Source organism: Hippoglossus stenolepis, chromosome 21 (assembly GCF_022539355.2).
Source record: "Hippoglossus stenolepis isolate QCI-W04-F060 chromosome 21, HSTE1.2, whole genome shotgun sequence".
Classification (NCBI taxonomy): domain Eukaryota; kingdom Metazoa; phylum Chordata; class Actinopteri; order Pleuronectiformes; family Pleuronectidae; genus Hippoglossus; species Hippoglossus stenolepis.
This window is the reverse complement of record NC_061503.1, coordinates 19,377,591-19,395,339: the sequence shown is the minus strand read 5'-3', so window position 1 is coordinate 19,395,339 and position 17,749 is coordinate 19,377,591. Positions and strand designations below refer to the sequence as shown.

The following is a 17,749-nucleotide window of genomic DNA, read 5'->3' as shown; positions in this document are numbered from 1 at the left end:
CAGGTGGCCAGGGCTGCAGAGAGGAGCTGTGCGTCCGACCAAGCGCTCGAGGTCGAGACAAAGGCTGCAGGAACTCCACTCCTCTGCTCACAAAGGACTACGCACTCTTGCAGCGAAGTCACAGTCAGAGTTCATCTACTACTCAACACACAGGCATGGAGGCAAATGTCCTCCACACCTGTCAGAGGCAACGCACACAAACTAACTAAACTGCCAAGAGGACATGTGGCCTGTTGGAGATGACGAGGAGGAGGAAGAGGTTGAACATGAAGCCAAAACCTTTCTCTCACCATTTCTTGGGGCTCCTTCTTTGACCCCTGCTGAGAAGACATCGGCAGCTAGGTGTGGCTGCAGCAGGAATATGTGGCAGAGTGTGTCCAGTCTGGAGGCAAAATGTTTGGCAGCCGCCATTATCCAGGCAGGAGAGGTCAGGGGATGGGGCCCGTGGGCGTCTGAAGCTTGGACACGCAACCCAACGTAGCTCTGAGCCAACACCTGGTGACCCGTGGAGGGTTTGGACTAGCCAGGCACCCAAATGTTTAGAGCATGTGACAGGTGATGTTAAATACTCAAACTCTTCTTGATCTTGATCTTCAAGACAGCAGCAGGATGTCCTGCAGGTGGCAACAGTGAAACTCCAGCCCATCCTCGTCTGAGAGAGCTTCTGTAAGTGGCGCCGAGGAGCCTGCTGTTGTTGAGCAGGCTCTGAAACTGGAGAACCCTCTCTGTACCGCCCTCTTTGGTTACTAAGGAACAGATTTAAAGTGAAATGTGCTTTTAACCAACTTATATGTAATTCAGCGAATTATTGGGGCCATAATCCACAAGAGATAAAATGACCTAATATTAAAAGAGAATAAAGTCGCAGTTTAACAGGACAAAGTCATGATCTTGAGAATAAGTGGAACAGATGCTCCACATTCCTCATTAGGACACAGGAGACAGACTCATCTCCTCATACTCCCCTGTGAAATGACACCCAGCATAAATAGTGACTTTATTCTCTAAAATCTGTCCTTCTTGCCCTTCAAAGTGGATTCAAATCAACTCTAACTACCAACTTTAGGATATTCCTGGTTTGGAGTCAAACCTGGAAGGAATTCAGATTCTCCCCACAGACTCAGATGCATGGTGATGAAGCCAGCTGAGCCGGAGCAGAGCAGGGCTATTCTTCACCATCCACCATGAAGTAGTGCTGCACCAGCACCTCTGGTGAGACTCACCTTGGGAATATAACAATCAATAGCACACCAGAGCTGATTAGTTTGTATTTGAATTAATGGAATTATGCAGAAATATGAACCCACCATACCTTGTTTTTTAGGAGGTGTTAGGTCTAAGATCTGAAGCTGCGTCAGGATGTCCAACCACAGTGTGGTCAGGCGGGAGGTCGAGTGTTGGGTCAGAGAGCAGGTGCAGATTGAATATCTGTCCTTCGCCTCTAACATATGGCCAGGATGGGAATCACAGTGGACCCAGAAGACAGCGCCACAGGGTGTGTCTGCCCAGGTAGAGACAGTGAGAGTCAGTGAGTTCTGATGAGGTTGACTGCTTCAGATATTGGATATAAATCAATCATGATTAATTATCAAGATAAATGATCACAAAGGTTTCACTGTTGTTCAGGAAATCTCTGCTGACACATACTCTTTGTAGCTCAGGGTGTAGAGCGGGTAGATCCTCTAACCTGAAGGTCAGTGGTTGATAGAAAAACTCCTGCCCACACAACATATATTTCTATACTACTACATTTATTATAGTTTATTTATGAATCTCCATGTGATAACACAAGATGGGACATTTGTTTGATTATGACTCCCTTAGAGCCACAACATAACTCTACCAATGCTGTACAACCCTCCGACTTATTGTTCTATATTTTAATATTACATGTTTTCCCTGGGTGCTATTTGGATTAAGGCAAAGCCTGGCAGTGAAACCTTTCCACACGTGGCTCTTTCCCCATAGTGTTAGACATTCTTTATATAATTCAGTTGTTCCTGTTGATGGTTCTTTCCTGCGTTGTCCATTTAAAAACCATTGAATACTTTAAAGACAACAACCTATGAACATGAATAAGAGTTTGTGCCACATGAAAAGAAGTTTACCTCAAGTTCCTCCCTCTCAGAGCCCTGTCGTTCTTGGCTTCTATGCTCACCCCTCCTTAAGACACCATCCATTCCTCTCTTCTGGCCAGGCCTCAGCCAGTCGCACAACAGCACCCTCTGAAAGTGAGCTTTAAGTAAAGATGGAGGTTTAATCACAGAGACAGATCTTGACGGGCCCAGTGTAGTGGTATCCTCTCAATTCAAATGAATATTGATATTTACCTCCTATGTACTTGTAGGCACTTCCCAGTAGAGACAGAGAATTTTTCCAACTTCATACTTCGTGATTCACACCATCAGGGTCCCTCAGCAAACCCACAGCTTTCCTGAATACATGGTTCCTAAGGCCAGACTACTGAGGCTAGGCTCTGTCCGCCCTGCCATAGAACAATCACATTTCAATCCAAGCGACAATACGAATGAAGATGTGTTTAATTAAAAGTGGTCCAGTTACATTTGCCTAGGAGTCTTCTGTATTCCCTCAGTTTCTTCCTCTGCATGGTCTGATAGTGATCATTAACACAGTTTATTTGAATTAGAATTGTTGAGATGACAATAAAGCTGGAAGTTGTTTTCCAGTGGTATGATACAGAAGATACTTTAATTTACTGGGAGGAGGGACAGTTACTACCTGACAGTACAGAGTTTGGCTTAGGTTGCTGATGAGAGTTCCACAGAAAACCAAAATCAGGTTCAGGCTCATGTCCTGTGAATCCCTCAGTCATCAATAACACACCCGACTACCACACTCATAGAGACAAGGACAAAACATGGCTGGTCTTGTAGGCACTTATGGAGGGTTCAGTGGGTAAATAATCGTATCACAGAAATGATCAGAATCCTCTTAGTACTCTACCTCCTTGGAAACGATGTACTGAGACTGACTTGTGATCCTCGAAACCTTTACAATAAAAATCACCAAACCAGTCTGATCTTCAGTGACATCAAGTAATTCATGGTGCAGTATCTGAGGTAGAGTGAATCACTAAACATGTTGAAATCTCTGGAATTTGAACATATATATATAATCAGATCTGCTCAGGATATCGACACACAGGCCCTACTTTGCTGATGCTATGAGCTGCGTCACTGCAGTGGGATTCCTCCAGGTCCATCTGAATCAGCAAGTGGGGAAGTGGCGGCATCTTAAGGAAGCCCCTAGTACAGGACAGAGAAGATAAATAACTGAAATAACTGAAATACAAAGCTGTGCCTGTTATGTGGCGGGTGACCACGTATCGTGTTGCAGAAGGAGACCCGATTGTCAAACTGGTGGGCCCGGAGGCAGGAGATCTTCCCTCCATTGCAGTCGAGACCTGGCTACCACCTTGACATCACAGTCTGGTTATCAGCTGAAACCGTGAATTACCTACACAAAACTGCTCGGGGTGTGCGTAATAAGTATCACGGTTTGTAAAGATTGTAGAAAATAGTGGCTCAAACAGACAGTGACCTGTGGCCTACCTCTAGAAACCTGGTGGATCGCTGGGTCGGCTCAGGCAACCTTTCAGGAAGTCTCGGGTGAGTGATGATGTTGTTTGCTGGAAGTACATCCTCTGGAGTTTCTCCCTCTGGAAGTGCTTTGCTAAGTCGGGAATGCCCAGGCCTCACCACAGCATCAGGAGTGGCGCAGTTCAACAAGAGGAGGTGCTAAATACGAAAGTTTCTCTTCATCATCAACCTTAGACTAGCACTGTTTTCTGACTCCATCATTTCTTCCTCCTTAGACATCTCTTTGGTCTCATCTTGGCACATCTCAGTGGATTCATCATCATTCTGTTCCACGAACTCAGCTTCTTGCTCTTTCCCAGTAGCTTCAGTGTCCATTGCCTCAGTTGCATCATCGGCTGCCTCTATCAGTCCATTAGGACTTGACTCAATGGTTTCCTTTAGCTCGTCTTCTTCCAATGAGTCTCTGTTTTCATCAAATCTTCCTGGACTGTCTCTACTGTGTGCTCTCGTTCAAGTGCCTGCAAAGAGCGTTTGGCTTTGTCGCCATGAAGCCAACAAAAATGTCAGACAGCATGAAATCCTCTGTGGCTCACGAAGATACCTTCACCCATTCCTTCCAGTTGTGAAGCCCTGTGTTGCCATGGTTCAGATCCAGTACTCCGATCCTTTGTATTTTCCAGTCTGTTGATGAGCGCACAGGAAAGAACTTCGTGGGCTTCTTCTGGTCCTCCACAGCCACCAGTCTGAAGTTTGTGTGGACCCGACATTTTAACTCTGTAGGAACCAAGACCTGGATAAAGCGTGTAGCTGTTTACTGAGAGTAAACCTCAGTACTGATTCAGACATCGTGCAGGCCTGCCTTAGGAATTTGCATGTTAGTGGATGACAGTGCGGCCAGTCATGCATATTTTCACTTGGTTCACATTACAGCCAGATTTGGGCATATTCTGGTCCATAAATCTACACAGGCAAGATGATTTCAGGCTGTGTAGGTTTCCTTTGGCAAAGACTTGCTGGAGGATGTGAGCTGCGTTGTTGGTGGTCAGCAGAAGAGAGAGTGCATCTCCCAGTCGGTGTCATGATCAAGATTCTTTCTCACCATTTGCAAGGTGCTTGAGGTCACAAGGGATTTCTGGGGTTTTGGAAGGCCTCTTGGAAAAATACCACAGGTCAAACCCTCTAGCTGCCCACTGAAGTTACACCAAGATGGCCTCCACCAACTGTCACCATCCGGCTCCTGTTGTGTGGGTTGGCTGGCAAGAGCATGCTGACCAGGAACATAATAGTCTAGGACAAAGAACTGATTCTTTGAGGTCTCTTTGCAGATGCTCAAGGAATGCACATGTGAAGGGATTTGGAAGGTGTGTGATTTTCAGAAGAATTGGAGTGGAGGATGAACAGATTCCTTTGGTTCCACCGTTCATCCCTCATGGATCCCATCTGGACACAAATATTCCTCTGTTCATCTTTGCTGGTCGAGAAACCCAGTTGGAGATACCAACAAACCAACAACTTCATGTGTGGATCTAGTTTGTGGTGTCGTCATCCATCCTCCAAAAGAGGATAGAGAGGTCTTCAGGAGCATCTAGGGAATCTTCTGCAAGTCCAATCTCATCCAGCACACCACTGGTATACTCCTCCATGTTTTTGTCCTTCTGGCGGGCACAGTTCTGATATCGATGATGCCTCTGGACTCAGTCGGGGACTGCATTGGAAGGAGACCATGTGAACTTGCTTGAAGCTTCTTGAATGAGTCACTGTGGGAGTTCTGGCCTGTGTCAGCAGCACTGTCTTTCAAAGTGGCACAGAACACCTGGCCTGGCGAAGGAGAGTGAGATCTGGTTCATTAACTCCTGCCAGAAGCTTATTCTCTTTGAAGTTGCTGCAATATTTTTGCTGAAGTGGTCTCCCTTAATACCCCTCTTCTGGAAGTTGACCTGGGGAGTCAGAGGAGTATCTACTGTGTTTGTTAGAGACAGAAGGGTTGAAATTGCGATGTATGTGTGTCAGGAGTAAATTCTCTTTGCCACCAGAGGCAGGGTAATAGCAAACACCAGCTGCAAGAATCAGGCAGCTGGGAGTTTCTCAATTTCACTGAGATGCAGAGCTGTTGTTGGACAGGAAGGCTCACTACTTCTGCTGGTAAAATCAAACTTTTTCATTGACCTCTCCACATCCCTAGGCTCACAAAGCTACTCGTTTTCCCACTAACCTCATGTATTTCTGGAGGCAATGTACATTTGAAATTACATCCTGGCAGGTTGCTGGCAAGAATGGTCAACAACTTTCTTCTGAACCAATCTGTCTGATGTAGGAAAGTTCAGTTGAGTCACTCAGCCCAGTAGTCCACCAAAGCCATGTGGTGGCAGAAGGATGAGCCTGCCACCACCAGCTGCCTCAGGGGACTTTGCCAAGGCGGTCTTCTGTTTCATCACTTACCTGCCTGCCCAACCCTGCTGCCCCGTTCCAAGCTCCCACCATTTCAGTGAGTCACTTCCTATAGGGATTACAAGCAGCCTGTATCTTTCGCCCACTGCCTGCTCTCAGAAGTTCCTTTCACGTTAGATCACACAGGATTTCCCTTGATGGCAAAATGGCCTCTGTGGTGTCAGCCGCTGAAGGTACAAAATGGTGTCAGGTGGTGAATTTTGGCGTTATCAGCAGTTCTCCTCCCTCACCTTTCCTGTAGATCATCTCTGCTGTGAATTTTAGTGTGCCTTGACAAGTACCATGTTCTCCATGTTCTCTAGGCTGGAGGAATCGAACTAATCTAAGTTTTTCCCAGCCAGTCTCTCATGGTGACAGCAAATTCCTTGAATCTGTATTTTATGGCCAACATCTTTCATGCATTGTCAGCAGTGAGCTGGTATGTTGGATCTGGATCAAATCTGGTCTGTCATTCCTTTCTTTGCACCAACATGTGTAGGGTCCTCTGGTTTGTTTTGTGGGCAGCGATCAAAGTCCTCAGTGAGAGAGATCTGTTGCCGCTCTAAACCCTCAAAAAGTTTTTGTGACATCACATCTTGTATCAGGACCTTGTTGCTGTGAGGATCAACTGCACAGAGTGTGTTTTGCCACTTCTTCACATTAAAGCCCAGGAAAGACATCGAGAATCTGTCTGCATTAAAGAAAATGTATGGATGAGACTCATTTTCCCACCTTCTTGTCAGACGGACAAGAAGGTCGTGCAGACTGCTTTCAGCGGTATTGCAGCTGGGCTTTGATCAGATGTGTTCAGAAGGTACGATAAAATCTCTGGCCATTAGAATCATGAACTTCACAATGAAGCCCTTGAAACCAGGCAGCGTGTAGGAAGTCCCTGGATCTGAAAATGGATTCTCACAGTCTTTTAGCTATGATTGAGGAACGGAGAAGCTCTTAGCTCAGCCCAGAAGGATCTTTCATTCACAGTGGGCGGGAAGTGTTGAGACAATCAGCGGATTCCCAGTCTGGATCCTTCCTGCGTGATCTTACGATCCATGTTCTGATGGTTGTTGTAAAGTTTTAATCATTGATAAGGTCTTTGAATCCCCTCACTGAGAAACTCCTGTTTCATCCATGAGTGGATCAAGTGTTTCACTTTAACATTAAAACACTGTTTTGCCAGCAGCTGCGTCACCTCTCTTGGAGGCCGACAATGGATGGTTGGCAGAACGTCCAGAAGTCCAAGGCTCATCTGTATGAACAAAATCAACACACATAATATTCAAATAAATCACATTTGGATTCAGGGTTGGTTTTTAAAAAATAGCTTGAAATTTATCAAGAGGCATAACACCATAAATTCACATTATAAAAGTTCTACTTATATTCTGGATGGAGTTTTGAAATAAAATAATATTCAGTTATTGAAAGCTGTGTTTTCACAAAGTTAAAAAGTTTAAAATGTCTAGTTTAATGTCTAAAGACACTTAAGAACAAAATGACATTAAAAAACACTATTCCTGACACGCATACTGAAAGGGAGATAGGATCTGGAAAGCGACATTTTCTACCTCTTTAGTCTGGCTTTGCGTTGGCGTCTTCAGGGCCCTCAACCATGATCAGGTGAGTTACATTCCTTCTCCACAGCATCCCATGAAGTTCCCACTCAAACAACCCAGAACCAGCAGATAGAAGCAGCTCCTCAGGCCTGAGGCGAACCTGGCCAGGTATGAACACGGACTCTTTAGCACAACCATGAAGCAGCTATCGGCAGAGATAAAGGAGTGAATACTTACTCCAGCGGTGTCGATGTGCAGAAGGACGGGGTCCTGCTCTCTCAGCGAGGCCAGTTTCTCTGATAGACTCTTAATCAACAGGTCGATATCGACACACGGCTCAATCAGTCGGATCCTGATGTGTTTGGTTTGAGAAGATTTCTGCTGGAACTTCTCAAACAAGCGATTCACATACAGGGATTTACCTAATGACAGACACACAGATGCATTCTGTCAAGAAATGAAATAACATTAACATCGACACGTTTGTAGAAAAATTAAACCGCCTCAGTAAACATGACATTTTTGCCATTGTGGATCGGATACAGGTTTAAGGTCTTTGCCCACCAAGTCACGTTTATTTATTTTTAAATGACCACGTTCACACAGCAACTCTCGAAACGTTTCTGTCACAGGTTCGATTTGCTCCATTATTCTCATCTGTCAAAGTCTCGAACTGAACCACTGACGTCCTGAAACAGACTTGGAAGCGACGGGAATGATTTCACAGCTTGATTAGAAGATGAAATTCTCCTTCTTCCTGATGGTTTCTCAGGATTCGATCAGCCCAAGTTCAAGAAACTGATATAAAACACTTCGGACTATTTCAAGGTTACATTGGATGATGGATTAAAAGCCTACTTTGAAAATATGGACTTGGTGTGACAAGACCTTAAAGGTTGCAAATTCTATTCTCTAAGCGTTTTCATGATGGTTTACCAATTAGGGTTATCCTTACCAACTGCAGGGCGCAGAGATGACACCATCCAGACCGACAGCTGATCTGGAGAAACCTGTGCGACAGGGTTTTGTGGGAGTGCGTTTTGTGTGAAGTGGTGATGCAGATATTTCCTGGTATTATGTGACGTTGGACTCACAGCAGCCTGTACTTTGTCATTACTGAAGAAAGACGGCACGTATCTGTGTTGGTGCACAACAGGACTGACGATTACCAAACGATAACGTGGGCTGGCACTTCTCTCCAGGGCGTCAAAGAGCTCCCCCAACGCCACACTCACATCATATCCCAGCAGCCCTGGATTGGCAAGACAATATATCTTCTGACAGCCTTGTTTGGAGCCTTGGCCGAGCACCCGGCGGAGGAAGATCTCCACCTCCTCCTCTGTGGTCTCCTCTCTGCAGACCAGAACCTCGTCAGCAGGCAGCGGCGAGAACACTCTGGACTCTCATGTAGAGCGACAGGACGATGGTAAGAACTTCTGCGGCTGGGACAAAGCAAGAGATTGGGCTTTCCCTCCTGGAGAATCGGTGGTAGGTTCCTGATCACGTGTTGCTGGTTCATCTCAGAGAGGCATGAGAGGAAGTGGGCCAGAGTGGAGATGTCCAAGTACTCACTGAGATACTGAGAGTTGTCTTTCTTGAATAGTCTCCAGAGGTTTTCCAGACTGTCCTTGTCGTGGTCATCATCACATTTCATCACACAGTCATCTTCATCCTCCGAGGAAAACTCCATCAAATTACGAGTCTCTTCTTCGTCCTCTTCAGTGTGTCCTGGTGAATCTGGTGTTAAGTCTGAAAGTTCTTGGTATTGATCTTCATCATCAGACCCAGATTCTTCTGATTCATCATATTCTGACATCAAACCTACTGCCTTTCTGTGAGCGCTTCTCACATCAGTTAGAGTGCACTGGGGCTTTATGGGGAAAAGTAAATTCCACAGTTGTTGAGGAACTGCCGCCCGCTGCTGACACACTTTGTGTATCCAGTAGCACAGGTACACCATCTGCTCTGACGTGTAGTGGTTCAGCAAGCTGAACTTTGAGCGCCTGTCGCCCAGATTAAAGGAGCATGCATTCTTTTTGACAGCTGTCCATAGAGTGAGCCAGTGTCTGTGGCTGCTCACGTCTCGGCTCTTCCAGGTTTATATTTTGCAATAAGGGCAAGGAAGGTGACAGTGATGCCTGGCTGCTGCTGTGGACAGCACTGGACCTCAGCACGCCATTCTCTGAAGAGCATGAGCCCTTACAGATGTTTGCATCTGGAGAGGATGGTGCCGGTCTCTGAGCAGCCTTCAAAAACCTACAGGACATGTGGACAGAAGTGCAGGAGTTCATAAAGCACATGTTAACATGACCCTCAAAGGGTAAGGGGTATAGATGATGGATGGAACGCCACTGACCTCTGTGAACGGTTGACCTGTTCTCTGCCCGTGCTCTCAACACAAACGACACTTGAGCATCAGTTTGTTCTGCAGCTCCAGCAGCTCCTCCAGCTTGTAGCTCTTCTCCTCTCTGTCGCTGGTAGCGGCCTACCATGTTTGAAGAACATCTCTGCAAACCAGTAGAGCGGAGAAAATAAAGCTCTGTATCTCGGTCTCTTTGACTCATCTTTCAATGGTGGATTTTCTCACTAACCCTCTCTGTGTTTCCCATCAGGTGCTTGATGTGATAGACCCATGTGCATTAACAGAAGCCCAGGGAGAGAGGACTGCTCCACAGAGCCGGCAGATCCTTCAAAGTCTTATGCTCCAGCTCAGCAATCGAGTAGATTCTCTCTGAAAAACCAACACTGTCATGGCCTTACAGCAAAAATTTATGTACAGCCACCTATAATGGAGAAATAAATACCAATTTGTCCGGTAGCTTCTCATCTCTACTCTGGGTGTCCCACACCAGCTGAGCACGCTTCATGAACTCGTCAAAACCGGCCTGAGAGGTAGAAGAGCAGAGGTGCGTAGCCCATCACTGCATCGTGGAAACAGGCCACCTGGTCGATCTCGGTGTCGTTCTCTCCAGCAGATATGGAAGCCAACTCCACGTAAACCTTCACATCGCTCATATCTATCGAGAGGACAGAAATATAAACATCTCCTGCAAGATCCCAGGACAGTTTGTGTTTCTGTATCAATGTGGAGACTTTTCTTTTACTTTTGAGGTTTGTTTGGACCCAGGTGACCAGCGTCTGGCTCGCAAGAAACTCCTCCAGACAGAGAGTGTTCTGCTTGGTGACTGTGGCGAGCTGCTGTTTGGCACGAAACAGGTCGTCAGTAAGAGATGCCAGAGGCCTCTGCTTAAAGGCGTCTTCTTCCTGTTAAATAATCGAACATAAAGCTTCAGAGACAGAGTGAAAATCGTAAATACTTGAAATCAAATTTAGCACAAGATAATAAGACAGTTACCAGCTGGCTGAGGGTGTGAATTTGTGCAAAGTTTCCAGAAAGCTTCATTTTTTCAGCAATTTTCAGCATCGCACTGGCTGCGACCGCTGCCTCGTGGAGCTGGGAATACTCCCGGATCTGAGCGAGCCTCATCTCCACCCAGTTCTCTGCAGGTTGGAACTGTCTGAGTTCACACAACATCTCTGACATCAGACTCAGCTCCTTCTTCATTAGCCTCCCGTCTCCCTGGTCGCCAGACTCCACCAAAACCTGATCAAGCTGCTTGAGCGTGACGTTAGCACGCACTATGCTGACGCCAAGCTGCAGGAACTCGGTCAGCAGCGGATTCCAGATGTGTTCACAGACCTGTGTGGGAAGGCTGCTTAGAATGAGGAGGGTGGCCTCTCCAAGCTAAGGGCGCAGCCATGCAGGAGGAGGATCAGGTTGCTCTGATGCAGTTTGTGCATCTCGTGGCTCATTTTCAACACATTCAGACTGATGTGAACAGAGGACCTGGGGAGGACCCGTCTTCTTCACAGTCCTTCAGCATCAAGAGGCACAAAGATGGCGCAGTTTGTTCCGGTGTTTCGGTCGTGCTGCTCCCTCCGTCGACATCTCGAACTGGTGGAATAAGAAACACGTTACTCAGGAAAACAAAAACCAAACCAAAACACTTTGGAAAATGTCTAATCTAGAGTAATTCTAATTAAACTCACCTGCATGATGCTTTCTTTAACCTTTGCTATCATACTTTATCAGTGTGTCCATCTGCTGTTTCATGCATGAAAGAGTTCAAATCCTTCTCTCTCTGAGCTGGGACATTTCCTGCATCAAACCAGAGCAGCTTCCAGCTGTGTTATTTTCTTGTCTGTGGAAGATATTCATGTTAGATATTAAATATATGCTGTATTAATCAGAAGGAGCTGTTTGCAGAGGCCCCAGTGAAGGGATTTCATACACTGCAGGTAGAGTTTCTTAAACTGCCTCTGACACACTGCGACTTGAGTCTGCAGGTGTCCCAGCCATCCACATGTCCTTGAAGCAGCAGACTCCACCAGAGATCGAACTGCAACCACACAGCTGTGGGACGACCTGCCCTCACGGAGTCATCCACCGAATCTTCCAATCCCCTGGGCCAAGACAACAACACTGGTCTTTACAAGCTTGAGAAAGATAGAAACAGAAGTTAGAACGTGATATGGACTGAGGCAGCAAAAGCAGGTGGCTCATGGCGACTGTGATCCAGCATTGGAGCACAGGGTTGTCTCTGAATGTCCGGGCTACGGACTGTTTCCGACAGCAAGACAGGATGACAATCGGAATGTCCTTCACCTTGGAACTGAGACTACGCATCAGGTCTCCGGCATGGCCTCGCTAAAAACAAAAATGTGGTCTTAATTAGTCAAAGCAAGGGTTTTGAATGACATTGAAAATCTGAATGTAAAATGAATAAGCTCTCAAATTAAAATGTTCTTGGAAGAAGAGAGGAAGAGAAACCCTCTGAGGAGGAGGTCCAATCTGAACGGTACCTGGCAGATTGTCTTGATCGCAGACTGACACAGCTCATCGCTCACCATTCTGTGCATCCCAATGTGGCTGCTCCTCACAGCTGACGCCGTTGGCTCAACGCAGCACAGCAGAACTTTAGCATCATCACTTGCCTGTTAAGATACTCAGCTCAGATGTGTTGTACAATAAACCAATGATGTTTAACTCTGACCTCAGATAATGACATCGACTTTACACTGAACAACACAGACCCACTGACCATGGAAATCCTTTTCCTCAGCTCTTTTCTCAGGCTCTGAGTCCATCGGGAGGAAACCTCTTCAATAGAGCATTCCACTTTGAAGAGTGTGTCCCACAGCTGGTGATACAACACAGTCACTGTTATATTCAGTCAGTTTATGTTAAAACTGCTTCACCTGCATGGTTACATTGGTTCATTGTAAACTGAATCCATCATCGTTTTCTTGCAGCAAGAAACAAAACGTAATTAAATCCAGGTGAAGAGAGTTTAAACTCATATACTGTACAGTAAACTCTGGTAAAATGAGTTGAATGATGGCGGCCTCCGCAAGCTACTGACAGTAATTCTGATTCACCGTGTACCTCAATTTCCTTCGGGTAGCTGAGAGCTTTAGTCGGCCCCACTAGGCCTTTTTGCAGCAGCTCCTCTCGCCACTCATTGATTTGCTGCTGCGCGGCTAGCTTCTCCGAGAGCTGCAGCTTTCCCCGAGGTGTCGCGTCTCATCTTCGGACTGAGAGACACTGAAGCGTTGAGTTACTGAAATGTGTTGAAGAGATTCTACGGATTATAAAAAAGAAAATCGTTACCTTATTTCTCTGTGCAGTGTCAAAACCTGTTGATTTCGAGGACAGGCTGGTAGGACAGGACCTTGTCCCGGTTAGCAGGATGATTTTTGTCCATGCACGTGCTCTTCGCCACACTGATGCTCTGCCTCATGAAGGCGGCGTCGGCGTTCCAGTTCGTCAATCTACGGGCAGAGAAAAAGCTGCAGGGAAGCGAAGCCGAGGGTGCATCGGTCTGAAAGGCGTTTCACCTGTTCTTACCTGTCGCTTCTCTTTGTCGACCATTAGCAGAATATGATTTAATTTTGGAGTGTTCTGCGCGTAGAAAGAACAAGATCATACAAGGGTAATTTCAAGAGACGTGTTATTTTATAAATGTTTTATTAGTTTTCACCTTCACAGTCTCCTGTAATCCTGTTTTGGCCTCCTAGTCTCTTCATTTTGGAGTCCTGCTGTGACTCTGGATCAGGTAACTCTGCATGTATCCCTGTCAGGTCAAGGAATTCAGGAAGATCCCCAATGCGACAGTGACAACCAACCATTCAGGGAGGCAGTGGCATCTGTATTGGCAATATGAGCTGTGTCAAAGCCATCATCCTCCCTGGGGAAACAAATCCTGACTCACTTCATTCACTCATGAAGAAGGCTGAGGTGAAGATAGAGATTTACCTTCTTTTGTCCCGGTGGACTGGACACCTCTCCAGTTTCTGCACTTGAAACCCAGCCCTCAGTCCCGACTGGTACTCTTCCTCGGCTGGTTGGACCACTTTGAATCACGGCAGCTCCGACTGTCTGAGCCTGAAGGCAGAGGAATGGCAGGAGACGAGCTCCGACCTGCCAGGAGCTGAGAGCAGTGATTTTATCAGATTTAACAGAACTGGGGAGAAACAGAGGTAGAAGACAAGGTGGCGTGTCATCGATCTTTGAATCAGGCCGGTTACTCCCCGTCATGGCGTACATCTTTAAATATAGTCTTCATTTTTAACCCAGAACACATTCTCCTCAGTTTGTGGTTGATGTGTTTAACAACTTTAAAAACATTTAGGAAAATTAAATTTACAGAAACTATTTTTAACAGCTGTGGTGAATAACCTGCTTAATGCAACTTACTGCAGTAGGTTTGGGAAAGATGCGAGCAGCCCGTCCAGGTTTGTCTTCTCCATCGCCGGTTCTGAAGACACTAGGACACACAGCTCCTCCCAACATTTCACTCCGAGTTCGATACGACAGCTTCTGGTCACAGTGAAAACCGACAGGCCCAGAACCAGAGGACTGGTGCCGCCGCAGCTTCCTGGCAACTCCTCTCTTTTCAAGATCTGAACCAACATCTCTGAAATCATCTCTGAGGTCTGGAAACAAAGAAAGAGTTTTGTTATAGGTGGAACAATGGAGGTCAAACTTAGCGAATGTCTTAACTCTTCTTGCTGCACCCACCTGGATCATGGTGGGTTGTGAACTGTCGCTGAATTTCACTCTAGAATTGGCATAACCGAGACTCGTCGTAAAATGCTTCAAGTGGTCACACAGGCTGTTGGTGCTCAGTCTGTCTGACGGAGACCAGTTCTGGAAGATTCTGTTCAGCAGCAGTTTGGCGGAGGCCAGCCAGGCGTCTGAAACCTCCTCACTTTTCGATCTCCTGAAGATGTTCCAAAAGCCTTGCCCCTCACGAAGACTAATTAGGCCTTCGTAAAGGTGCAGCTCTGGATGAAACGCAGACCGGTACACCATCAGGTCATATGAGACTGAAACCAGCAGTGAAATGCTGAAGATAAATGCTTCTTGTCTTACCTTTAATGTTGGAGTCTCGAGGAATAAAAACTTCTCTTATGGCGTCTTCCATTATCTCTTTTTGTCTTTGCAGGACACCATATGCATACCACAGGAAGATTCCTCTCTGCAGAATGCTCTCCTCAACCGAAAGAGTCGCTTCGACCAGATAGCCTCCCTGTCTTACTCCACTAAACATAACAAGTTGAACATGTTAATCAGGACAGTGGGATGGAATTTGTGGTTTTGTCTGAGAACTTCAGGGATAAAGCAGGTTAAAATATTAAAGGAGACACATTCTGATCATCTTCAGGTTTTATCAGTGTTTTCATGCTGTAATGTTCAGAAAACACTTTCCTCAGACTGTCCATCGCTGCAGCTCCTCTTCTCAGCCTCTGGCTCATACACTTGGTTCTAGCTCCTGTCTCTTTAAGACCCCTCCCCCCTCCTGATAGAGCCCAGTCTGCTCTGATTGGTCGGCTGGTCATTTAACAACAAGAGGAACATTATCAAAACTTTATCTACCTACGACTCTGCACTGCCCTGTAGTGGATGAATAGTGGACCCTGTCCGGAGGTTGATTACCCCGACAGGAAGCTAATCTTTAAGTTTGGTTAGCATGGCACGTGATGAGGCGGGGAAAGCAGATACTGGGTTACTGGGATATTAAAGGGACATTGTGTAAAAAGGGGTTAAAGGACCAAGATGTTTCACCGCTACAATACAAACGTGCCAACATCAGGACGAAAGGAAATACGTGATGTTTAAATAAACCTGTATCTGGTTTACGATGGGGGAGTATCAGTTGGTGCAGATTGCAGAAGTTTTAAATTTGTAAAAAGAACAACATCACGTAAACATCACGAATACTTACACAAAGTGCGTCACTGTGAGAGGATAATATCCTGAAGACTGAAACAGAACCAGCTTGTCTAGCTCTTGGTTGAATCTAAACTTTTTGTCCAGCACAGCATAGACATGAAAGGTGAACATGGAGACTCCAGGTGGCGCTCTCACTGGGCTGGAATCACTGCGCAGAGAGAGAAATACACATTTACAATCAGGTTCAACCACTTGAGTCACAAACATCAGTGTCACACTCACCGTGAGCTCTGGGACCTTCTGGAGGTTTTATCTGTGGTTTTGTCAGCAGCCGATTTGGATGGTTTCTCCCTCTTCCCGTCTCCAGACACAGCTCCGGCGTACGATGTCGGTCTTGTTGGAGGTTGTGAGTGTGTTTCTTGGCTGGAGACTCCTGCAGAAGGACTCTCCTCCTTCGCAGGGTTTTGTTCCTTTGCTGAATCGGACGCTGCTGAGGCTTTGTTGTCTGGATTTTCACGTTTCGTTAACGAATCTCGACGAGTCTGAGCAGCGTCGTTGTCCGGCACCGTCGGTTCAGGTGAGTTTTTGTCTCGTCTTGTCTCTGCACCGTCAGACCCAGGTCGAGTCTTTGCATTGATTGTGTCGTCTTGTTCGGGAGCAGCTGAGTCTGTCTGTGTTTCCTTGTCCATCTGAACAACAACCGGAGTCTGCGTGACCTTGTCTGAACCTTTTGGTGTCATTGTTTGAGTCTCAACTGGCACCGTCCTCACTTCTTTGCTCCTCGGTTGATTCTCTGGTTTCTGCTCGTCCTCTTCAGCTGGAGGATCCACGTGAAGCGTTTCTCCAGGAACATCCTCTGGAGTCTGGCTGCTTGTCGTCGTCACAGCCTCCATCTTGTCTTCTTCTTCTGCGTTTTCACTCCTGGCAGCTGCTCCTGCGTTTGAGTTGTGCTTTCTCTTTCTTGGATTTCTCTTTTTCTTCTTCTCTTTGTCCTGAACTCTCCGGCTCGGTCCTTGTTCCTGGAACACACAGTAACGTACAGTAAACTCCAACTGACGACCACAAGACTGGTTTTAATTTCCTTCAGGGTTTTTAAACACATTAGAAAGTTGTTGTTTGAAACTCTTGTACCTTATTTCTTCTCCGGGATCTTTTGGTTGCATCACCCTCCCTCTCCTTGGCTTCCCGCTGGGATCCAGGAGCCCTTCCTGCTGCCTCCTCCATCTGTAGACTCTTTCTTTAGGGGCGTCTCTGCTCCATGTTTCCTGTGTCTGGATGTAAAAGTCAGTCACATCCACCATGTCTGCAAATCTCTGTGACACTGTTCAGACAAGTTCCTCTTCCTGAGGGACTTTGACAAGTCGTAAATAACCATAAAAACCACTATGGCTGTAGATACCTGTTTTATTGTCATCAATTACTCGTATGATTTTGATTAATTTAGACAATTTTATCATTTTAGACGCCGACACAGATTTTAGGGAGTTAAAAATTCAGATTTGAATATAACTAACTTGTCACTATAAAGCTAAAACGTTCTCCCCCTTTGTTTGAGTTTAATCTCCTGATGTATTTTATCTTTTTTTCTAAATCACACCAAGCATCTTTTGGCTGTGGACTGAAAATAAAGATGAATGAATGAAGCCCAAATATCTGGGATATGAACGATGCCATCTTCCACTGATGAGGTCATTTGGAACCAGAGTTTGCTCTGGAGTGATCAGGGAGTGAAGCCACAGTATTGATCCACCTCTTAACACGGGCTTGACCAATCAGGAGTGAGTCTCAGCTGTCAATCATGACGTCTCAGCTGTCAATCATGACGTCTCAGCCCATCTTTATACGATCAAATCACCAATTCAAACCAAACTTATCAGGAACATGAACACTTGAACAAACATTGACAAACATTTATCTCACATCTACTTTTCTATTTTGGTCCCATCTGCTAACGTGGAGAACGCAGGGTT

At 46.1% G+C, this 17,749-nt stretch overlaps 1 protein-coding gene and 1 long non-coding RNA gene across 2 annotated transcripts in view; both read right to left on the bottom strand.

Moving 5' to 3' along the window:
- Window positions 1-17,749, bottom strand: part of LOC118100957 (E3 ubiquitin-protein ligase rnf213-beta) — a 29,529-nt gene that overhangs the window by 11,520 nt on the left and 260 nt on the right. The window contains 55 exon segments of the mRNA XM_047338438.1: window positions 291-519; window positions 1,308-1,501; window positions 3,583-3,685; window positions 3,687-4,022; window positions 4,025-4,110; window positions 4,113-4,189; window positions 4,191-4,254; window positions 4,257-4,329; window positions 4,331-4,374; window positions 4,489-4,617; window positions 4,620-4,893; window positions 4,895-5,068; window positions 5,070-5,137; window positions 5,140-5,243; window positions 5,245-5,297; window positions 5,299-5,378; window positions 5,479-5,497; window positions 6,364-6,448; window positions 6,450-6,915; window positions 6,918-7,236; window positions 7,556-7,591; window positions 7,593-7,646; window positions 7,649-7,701; window positions 7,780-7,965; window positions 8,499-8,934; window positions 8,936-8,983; window positions 8,985-9,569; window positions 9,571-9,622; window positions 9,624-9,799; window positions 9,900-10,028; window positions 10,135-10,139; window positions 10,253-10,274; window positions 10,348-10,432; window positions 10,434-10,560; window positions 10,648-10,807; window positions 10,899-11,309; window positions 11,312-11,384; window positions 11,386-11,498; window positions 11,594-11,626; window positions 11,628-11,655; window positions 11,657-11,709; window positions 11,711-11,745; window positions 11,836-11,943; window positions 12,176-12,251; window positions 12,407-12,538; window positions 12,646-12,744; window positions 12,990-13,106; window positions 13,452-13,505; window positions 13,860-14,067; window positions 14,301-14,539; window positions 14,625-14,890; window positions 14,979-15,148; window positions 15,832-15,987; window positions 16,062-16,798; window positions 16,911-17,050. Of these exon segments, the coding sequence (XP_047194394.1) occupies window positions 291-519; window positions 1,308-1,501; window positions 3,583-3,685; window positions 3,687-4,022; window positions 4,025-4,110; window positions 4,113-4,189; window positions 4,191-4,254; window positions 4,257-4,329; window positions 4,331-4,374; window positions 4,489-4,617; window positions 4,620-4,893; window positions 4,895-5,068; window positions 5,070-5,137; window positions 5,140-5,243; window positions 5,245-5,297; window positions 5,299-5,378; window positions 5,479-5,497; window positions 6,364-6,448; window positions 6,450-6,915; window positions 6,918-7,236; window positions 7,556-7,591; window positions 7,593-7,646; window positions 7,649-7,701; window positions 7,780-7,965; window positions 8,499-8,934; window positions 8,936-8,983; window positions 8,985-9,569; window positions 9,571-9,622; window positions 9,624-9,799; window positions 9,900-10,028; window positions 10,135-10,139; window positions 10,253-10,274; window positions 10,348-10,432; window positions 10,434-10,560; window positions 10,648-10,807; window positions 10,899-11,309; window positions 11,312-11,384; window positions 11,386-11,498; window positions 11,594-11,626; window positions 11,628-11,655; window positions 11,657-11,709; window positions 11,711-11,745; window positions 11,836-11,943; window positions 12,176-12,251; window positions 12,407-12,538; window positions 12,646-12,744; window positions 12,990-13,106; window positions 13,452-13,505; window positions 13,860-14,067; window positions 14,301-14,539; window positions 14,625-14,890; window positions 14,979-15,148; window positions 15,832-15,987; window positions 16,062-16,798; window positions 16,911-17,003 (8,332 nt within the window). The 5' untranslated portion in view covers window positions 17,004-17,050.
- Window positions 12,473-13,085, bottom strand: LOC124851239. The gene is made up of 3 exons (XR_007032328.1): window positions 12,990-13,085; window positions 12,646-12,744; window positions 12,473-12,538 (listed from the first exon to the last, which is right to left on the bottom strand). It is a non-coding gene; the product is annotated as an uncharacterized LOC124851239 (long non-coding RNA).